This window comes from Calonectris borealis, chromosome 1 (genome assembly GCF_964195595.1).
Source record: "Calonectris borealis chromosome 1, bCalBor7.hap1.2, whole genome shotgun sequence".
Lineage (NCBI taxonomy): Eukaryota > Metazoa > Chordata > Aves > Procellariiformes > Procellariidae > Calonectris > Calonectris borealis.
The window spans coordinates 196,828,113-196,837,168 of record NC_134312.1 but is presented as its reverse complement, the minus strand read 5'-3'; the positions used below and the strand labels follow the sequence as shown (position 1 = coordinate 196,837,168).

Here is a 9,056-nt window from a genome sequence, read left to right as displayed (position 1 = left end):
AAAATCCCACAGATTCATTTTCTGAGGGTGCTTCCCATAGGGCTGGGCCTCCCAGGAGAGCAGGGATCGTGGTCTGCAATGTTTTTATTAAGGTGTCATGCTTCAGCACGCGGTAAGGGAAACGTTTCTGCCAGTGGTTCAGGCACGGCAGCAAACAAGCACGCTCTGTAATGTGCCGGTCACCCATGTTTCAACACCCCCTCCCCTCGCCCTGCCCTCCCACTGAGGGCACCCAGTTCCTCAGGCTTTGCCACAAGGATTAAAAAGGGGCCCGGGCACATCCCACCTCGGGAATGTGCCTGATAACATCCTCCTGAAAGATTTTTCACCAGGCTCTGGCTCGCTTAGCGCCGAGGATCCGTGGGAAGGACCAGGACTGAGAGAAGGAAACCAGCGTTCGTGGGCCACCGCCTCCTGTATCGCAGGACACACAAGCAGGCTGCAAACCACGCAGGCGGTGGCAGGGGCAGACAGACTCCTCCTGCCTGGTGGTTTCAGTGTTGTCCTGCAGACCCTACCCTGGGAAACCCCACCGGCACAACTCCTCATGGATTACACACTCCTAATTTCCCGAGACAACCAAATTTTGCAATCCCAGCAAAATTTACACCACCAGGGTAAATTTTAGGCTAACTTTGCAGGCGCATGAAGTCCCACCTAATACCTGAACTGGCACTACTCACCTCAATGTCAGCAGCAACAAGCTGCTCGGCACTGCGCACGGACCCCAGCCTGCGGCAAATTCCCCAAATTACGTATTGTCCCACCGCTCTCAGCAAACCCAAAAGTCTGGGGCAGAGTTAACACGAGCAGCTCCCAAAGCAAGTGCTCTCCTGCAGAGATTGGGACAGCCAGCAGACGTTGGAACAAGCTGGATAACAGAGGCAGGCTTGCAAATGAGGGTAAACAATAGGCATCATTTATTTGGATATCGAGAAAAATGTTTTAATGCTGTACCACATAATTACAAGTGAATTTTCAAATTCCAAAAGCATCGTTCAGGAGAGAAGTATTTACAGTGTCGCCAGGATAAAAAGTAGCCGCACACACACACTGTGCTCTGGGGGCAAGGTTCACATTTTAAAACTTAAGGCTTTAATCGCCACATGAACACGGTAAAAAAAAACAAAACAAAAAAATCAAATCAAAACAAAGACCAAAACAAAGGTAAAAAAGATAAAAAATAGATTTGTTTGCAGAACAAGCATTAAAACTATTTATCACGCCCGTAAGAAATTCTGAGAAATCATTAGGAAAATAGACCATCAAATAGACAACAGAAAGGTATTTACATTTTGCTTAATAATTAAAAAATAAAAATATACAGACTCTTCCATGGCTTTACTGACATGACCCAACTCGCACTAGGTTCGCTAGCACACCGCCTCCGCGCTGCCAGCGGCTCCTCCTGCTCCTCGCACCCAGCGCAACTGGAAGGCACAACGTGCACAAGGGAACCCTTTGCTTCCCACTGTTGTCTCGAAAACACAAGTCACTCTGCCAAAACCACCGCCCCGCGCGGCCTCGAGAGGGAGAGGTGCCTCGCGCTGGCTGGAGCCTGCCAGGTCTCAGACGAACCTCGCGTCCCGGAGCGTGAGCCAGGAGCAAATACCCTGAGAAAAATCGAGGTCTGGCTCTTGCTGGCAGAGACGTTCCTGGATCATCTGGTTGCCAGCTGGGTGTCAGACACCCCACGGGACCCCCAGTTGCAACCGTAACGTAGAGCGTAAGGCAGCCCGGGGGGGTTTATAGGGGAGGCATCGCTGCTGCAGTGGGAAATGAATGATAAACCATGAGGTGAGTGGCAGCGGGCAGAGCAACCGATGGCACCGGCGAGGCAGCTTTGCCTTCAGCTCGCTTCTGGGATGCAGGCACGCCAGCATCCCAAATCAGGCCGACAGCCCTGTCGGAAAGGGGAGGTGGCTGTGAGGGCAGCGACTGTCGGTTCACTGTGTACGTACAGATTTAGCCTTGAACGAGTGCAATTTTTTGGTAAAGGGAAGGAAGAAACAGAACCTCCCCGTAAAGTCGGGCCCAGCGGATGTCACAAGGTTATCCAAGGGTTTAGAAAGAAAGATGCTTTTTCTGCCAGAGGGAAGAGGCTTCCTTCGAAAGGGGAGGGTGTTGAAAGGCACACATGCAGGGGAGGGACTGCAGGGGAGCCCTCTGCATCAAAACCAGCACCACTCCTCCGCCTCCCCTTCAAAGCAAGCCCCTCCAGCCTGCCAGACCTGCGTGTCACCCTTCATTCATTTGGACAGATGACAGCAATGCTCACTTGTACGTGGCTTTCTGGGGGAGGCGGAATTTACAAAATCCCACTGGAATTCATTAGTATATAAAATGCAATCACTAAAGAAGCGGATTTTACAAAATATAAACGTAATATCCTATCATATTGCTTTCTGGCCTCTGAGTTAGTAGGAATGGAGGCAGCAGGCAGTGACGGGCACCCTCTGTACACTATGAATGGGAGTCTGTTTCCGTCTGGGGTGGACAAAGGATGCGAGTGCCCATGGCAAGCACTGCCAGATAAAATTTCACCTTTCCAAAACCCTGGCAATAAACAGCAATGGGCGGCATCAACACCAGCAGTGTTCTCACCAGCGTGGTCCCCTGCAGCCTCCTCTCCCCTGCTGCCACCAAGCACAAATGGCTCCGAACGGCTCCGAACCGGCAGCACTTTGCCTGCAGCACATCCCGGCCCCCGCGGTGCCCAGACGGGGCTGGTGGGCACGGGGGCAGCCCCGCACCCCCTCACGCTGCAGAGCTGCCCGACACCCAGCACAGGCGCTTGCTGCCCGAACCAGCAGCAAACTCCACCCCGAGGGATGGGAAAAGGGCGAAACAAAGCCGAAACCCAGCCGGTAATGATGCGAGAATGAAAGTTGTAAGCAAATAAACAAAAGCTACTAATTTTTGCACAAAACAATTCATTTTTTGGTGGGGAGGAAAAGCTGTTTTGACAGCAATTTTCCATTGAGAAAGGCTGGCTGGCTACCTATCTGGATTTGCAATATAACTGCAAGCTGCAGCCTCGGTGCTGCCCACCTCCGCCTGCCACGCACCAGCAGTCAGCAGGACCCTTCCAACAGCTTCCCCAGAGGGCTCCTCTCAAGCGAGCAAACTGGGAGCAACCAAATACGCTGAAACAAGGTCAGTCCTTCAGGCCAGAGCCTGCCCCAAAACATCAGGCAGGCCATTTTTACTACACCTCTCAGCTTTGGCAGAAAAGAATTCATTCTCGTGCCAAGCAAAGGCATCGCTTCTCCATTCCCACCTCTTCATACAGCAAAATGCTCTGCATCTGTACAAAATATTCTTATAATAAAATAATGACTGAACTATTTACAAAGAAAAGCTCAAATGAATGAAAGCATATCATCCACAACAGCAAGGTTATAGCAGCAGTTGCATGTCTTCAAAGATACCTGGCTTGATCTATGTTACATGCAGACATCAGCAGGGAGGCAGATTCAATTAAAAAAAAAAAAAAAAAAAAAAAAAAACCCACACCCACCCATTCAGCAAAGCCCTTGACGGTGTCCTAGAAAGAGGCAGTCAAATTTGCCTTTCAGCTTACAAAATGTACAAGCAAGGGATGGATGCAGCCAGGAGGGGATGAGGCAGGAATACGCAGCTGTGTCAAACTCATCACCTCCTCACCGGTCCACTCCCCGGGACAAGTCATGCGAAGAGAAGGCCAGGAGGTCCCCAGGTCCAGCTGGACATGGGGAAAGCAGGTAGACAGAAAGCCAGGGAGACACCTACGCTTCCCTGCCACTGCGCAGGGCTGCAGGCTCCCTCCACCTCCTTGTATCTGGTGAGTAGCAACAAACAGCAAGAGAGACGGCAGCACCCGCCACCAGGGAACTGATGGATTGTAGAAGTCTTGATGGAGGAGCAGGAGATGGGGGTAAGGATCCTCATGTCCTCTAGCAAATTTGCAGGAGGTGGCTCTGGGGCTGGTACAGGTAATGGCACATTTAAATACCAAATCTGGTGACACAGAAAGGTTTTCCTATGAACCTTCTCAGAGAAAAGGCAACTGAAGAAAAATGATCCACATCAGGACTTTCCCTTCTTCTATGTGCTGCTATTATATGCCACAAAAGCTGAAATGAAGTTACGGAATATAAATACCAGAACAAATCCCTAAGTAGACAACAAAAATAAGTTAACATTTATAAAAAAACCCCAAAAATTACATACAGCAAGAAATCTGCATACTTTTAAATAATTTTCTTTGGAAACGCACTTCCAGTCAGAATTCACCCCCAGATGGTCATTGCTGAATGTCTTAATTGCTCAGAAGCTGGTACCCAAGGTAGGGAAAAACATCCTTACATTTTTGGTGCAATGGAAAACTTTGCTCCCCTCCGAGTTTTCATCTTCTTCCCCTCCCACATCTTCAGTGCTTTTCGGGAGGCTGTGGAGTGTGTCGACCTTGCCTGTGTTTAAACAAAATAGACCTCAACCTAGTGACTTTTAATTTCTATATTCTTCTCTCCCTGCTTGAGTAAGACTTTGTATATGCATGAGGAGCAAAGGCTTGGCAGATGGTCAAGACCCAGCGATTGGAGCAGACTCTGACTTCATTTTGTGGGGGGAACTGCACTCAAAATGCCCCCTGAAATGCACCTGGGAGGCAAGGAACACATTGCCTTCACTCGCTCCAATTCTAACCCCAGCAAGAAGAGCCTCCCAGTGTACTAAAAGGAAGCCAAGATTAAAACTCTTCAGTGGGCAGAAAGGCTATAAAGTCTCTCTGGGAAACCTGTGAGAGATGGTCCACGGTCCGGCCGTGTAATCCAGGAGATGGTCTGGTTCCCCTTTCTGCTGCACCAGATGCCAGGTGAGACCCTGCACAAGTCATGCAGGGGTCTGTTCTTCAGTTCTCCAACTGAACGACGGGGACAAGAGTCCGTTCCTTCGTCAGCAAGAGCCATGCTGACAAACAGATTAAAGATTGTCCGGCGTTCAGAGGCAGTAGCGTGGAGGACACCTAGGAAAGCATCCACCCAGGTCAGGAGAGGGGATTTCTGCAGTATCTATTTGGGATGCTCCATCCTTGGAAGTGTTTGAGGTCAGGTTGGACAGGGCTTTGAGCAACCTGATCTAGTGAAAGATGTCCCTGCCTGTGGCAGGGAGACTGGTCTAGATGATCTTCAAAGGCCCCTTCCAATCCAAACCATTCCATGATTCTATGATTTGTTTTTCAGCACAAGCTGAAGCGTGAATTTAAATCAGTGGCATACATGGGCATGGCCCACCTTCCTGATGCTTTAACAAGCCTTTTTTAGGGTAGTGAATTTGGCCAGGGAAAGCTATTAGAGAGAATTTTAAAAAAATTTCATCTTACAGCAAAACCAAGGCATTGCCAACCAAACACAGACCCTGGTCTCAACTCCAAATTTCCCACCTTTCACAACAGCCAGGCTCTGGCGACAATCCCCAGCCCCAAAGGGAAAGCTCCACTCAGCAAGCTAGACCCTAGAGCTTAGCGGTGTTTTCTGGGCTGCATGCTCTACTGGGACCACCGGGACCGAGTAGCCCCACACATGCCCATGGCCCTCCCCTGGCCAGGGGGCAGACACCTGGCACGGCTCACGGATGAAGTTCAAGCCCCTGAAGATCTTCCTGTGCTTCCCCTTCCCGGGGCAGAAACACGCTCCACCCGCTGACGCCAAACCAAAGTCTCACGGCCAAATCCTTTGCTAACGCCACGCGGCCGGCACACAAAACTGATGCGGGGAGAGGAAAATAGGACCCCGCTCGTTGTCAGACCTGGGCTCACTTCTGCTAGCCACCCTATCACTGCAGCCACACTGCTGGTGATTTCCGACGCGAAGAGGTAGGATGGCTCTTTGGAGACACACGTTCTTTTCAAGCCATTCAAGTACTTGCACAAAATAGTTTTATGACTAAACCCGGCAATCCCTCTGCTGAGCGTATAGTCAGCAGAAATATCTGCTGGCATTACCTGTGCGCTGGCAAATGACCATTCACCCGGCAAACAGCGACCACAAACCCTCCCAACGTTTCACAGCAGCGGTGTGCTTTAAAGCATATGAGTATGTAGTTAAAAAAAAAGTTAAATACAACAAAAACTATGAGACCTGATACTTTGAAGAATGCGAGTCTTGCAGGTGCTTTCTTAACCAGGTGAAGGCTGGTGTTTGGCAAGAGCCTTTTTTTGTGCGTACACATGGGGTACAGCTCACATCGGGTGAAGGACGGATCTGGTCTAAGCCTGGCAGTAGCACTGCAAAATCTGCTCCATGTATAATCAGGTAGAGTATCTGTGGGGAGGTAATTCCTGGGGCTACTGAAAGAGAGACCTTTGCGAGGCCTGGTTTCATAGCAGCATTTAAGGTTAACTGGCACACAGAAGCAGTTTTCTTTCTACACACTGGAATAAAAAAAAAAATCAGGAGCGGGAGGAAGGGAAGCGTGTAGCCCCAGACCAGCTGACAGTGCCGCCGGGAGTATACCAGAGGTGTGGCTTTTTTCCTTGTGATCCCTTTTAACTGTGCTACTAAGCAAACTGCAAGCTGCAGCAACAGGGCTGGGGAGTCCCGCATTACGCTTCCTTGTTCCTGCATTACTGATTAACCAGATGTAACCTGGTGCAGGATCCCCACCACAAAGCTTCCTTCACTGCAGCCATTCCCCAGATGCCCGTAAGCCAAACAAGCAGTCATTTACAGCTGTCCGAACCAGTGTCCGTGTTTCTCTCTGCATCTGCTGAGGCCGCATAGGTGGCTTCTACGCTGTGCCATATTCCATAAGTAAAGTAGATGATAAAGCCTGCGGAAGCCAAGGGGAGAGGGCACCGTTAGCTCTATAAGGAAACAGAAACCACTACTCACACCGACCAACACAGGTTACACCAGGGGTTAAGTCCAGCCATCCTGATGGCTAAATTCTAATGGACAGCCACTATCTTCCTTAGAAAAAAGCTATTAACACAGGCATCAGTCTTTAATAAAAAGACAATCTATCCAGGCACCAGATGGGGGGCTAATTAGAGAATAAACCTCTCATGCTTTTCAGTGAGTTCATTGCAGTCCATTCTGCAGAGAGCTTTCTCTCTCCATTTGTGTGCCTGCAGCATCCATCCCAGTAAAGTACATCTGCAACTGATGCTAATCTTAATCATTTTCATTGTAACAAATTCCCTGGGCATTTCAGGCAATTCAGCCTTCTCCACATCGCTATTGGGAGCATCTTGGAATGGAGCTCAGCTCCTTCAGCTCCAGAAGCACAAGCCCCACCACCTGGACTGCAGTTCAAGGCCAGCCAACAAGAAACGCTGTGTGGTTTCTTGTTGGAAACAAGACCCGTAAGATGGTTCATGGGTTGTTGTTTTCTCCTCACAAAGGCTTCATGACCCTTGAATTTAAAACAAGGCTTGAGACACACTGCCTAAATGGCTTCAGTTAAGTCACAAAGGTTGCACAAGGATGATGACAGTGCAGGATCCCTCCCCGGAATGCTACAATAAATTTATAGTTAACAAAATCTAGTAACTTTAAACGTCAAATTTTTTACTGTCTCAAACTCACCTATGAGCATCCAGACTGCAAACCGTATCCACGTGCCTAGGTCTAGCTGCATCATGAGGTAAACATTCACAAAAATACTCACAACAGGAAGAAGGGGCAAAAGAGGTACCTGAAAAAGAAAGAGGGATACATTACATCCACAGGGCAGACCAACGGGCAGGCAGGAACATCGCATCCCTTGTATACGGGAAGTGATGGCTGTTAGCAACTCTTCAGCTGCCAGATCTGAGCAAAGGCAAGGTTAGACCAAAATGGAGGACATCAATCCACCGTGGGAGAGGGATGTGAACAATGCTGTTCGCCTGCTTTGAGAATGGTTGTCCTTGTTTTGTGGTCTGGAAAGAGGCAAAAGGCAAATTTTAGCAGCAATACTAAATACTTGGCAGGGGAAGGTGAGAAGAGGAAAACCAAGGATTGTCATGACAGGCACCTACTGAAGACCAGGAGAAGTAGGTAAGGAGAATGTCAGAGGAGGGACCTGAAGAACTTCATCCAGCAGGTACCAAGGTAATTAAGCAATATAGAGCAAATTATCCTAGAGCAGAAGAAAACCAGGAAATATTGTAAGAGACGAGTGCAGCTGTACGAAGAATGCCTTAATGATCTGACGTACAAAGAAGAATGAGACAGTAAAACCAAAACGCAAAAATCAGAATATAAAGAAACAGCACAGGTATGTAAAGAGAAAATCAGAAAGGACAAATTACAGCAATAGAAAGGTTTGTGAATATGGTGAAACTAAGAGGAAAGTGAACTCCACTCCTAAGGAAAAAGGAGATTTACAAAAAGAAACAGGTTGAAATGTTGTAGGGCTTCCTTGATTTAAGCTTCACCAAAAAAAAAAAAAAACAACACATTTATGGTGAGCAGCTGTTCACATCATTAGAGAAAGGGAATGGGCACACAAATTAGAAAACGGAAGAAGAATATTTTTCTAAATTAGGCTTTGTCAAGTCAGTAGGGGCAAATGAGATTTCCCTAGGGGGGTGAGTTATGTACCCAGAGATTGCAGAAGTGATCTCTGAACTACTAATAGGCATCTCAGAGCTCTTGGTAGACCGTTAAGGTCTTTAAAGACTGGAGAAGGGAGACAAATTACCTATTAAAAAGAAGTACAGAAAAACAACTGGGGAACAAACCAGTCAGCCTTGGATTCCCAGAGAGACTTTGGAGAAAAATCACTAGACAGTCAGGTTGTAAATGTCTAAAGGACAACAAGGAGATAAGAAACAGCCATTACAGATTTAGCAGTGACAGGTCTAATTTTTTTTTTCCCCTCGGACAGGGTAGCGGCTGAGGGGAAAAAAAGGAGGTAAAACATCCTGAATGCAAGGCAAAGAGATCTCCTCAGAAGCAAGTTCAGAAAATACAGTCTAGACAACAGTTCCTAAGTTTTCTGCTCCTGGCCATTTCTGTTTCCACTTCTGGGACTATAACCCCAAGATGAGCTGCAAACACTACCTTGGGCAACTCTGGTTGGATTAAATT

The 9,056-nt window shown here is 48.2% G+C and overlaps 1 protein-coding gene across 2 annotated transcripts in view; it reads right to left on the bottom strand.

Annotated features, from left to right (window-relative positions):
- Positions 1-903: 903 nt before the first annotated feature.
- The window catches only part of SLC7A1 (solute carrier family 7 member 1), a 48,982-nt gene continuing 40,829 nt past the window's right edge, over positions 904-9,056 (bottom strand). For both annotated transcript variants that reach the window (XM_075139832.1, XM_075139831.1), the window contains exons 11-12: positions 7,569-7,677; positions 904-6,810 (exon numbers count right to left, since the gene is read on the bottom strand). In XM_075139832.1, coding sequence (XP_074995933.1) covers positions 6,701-6,810; positions 7,569-7,677 — 219 coding nt within the window. In that variant the 3' untranslated portion in view covers positions 904-6,700. The remainder of the gene's footprint in view (positions 6,811-7,568; positions 7,678-9,056) is intronic.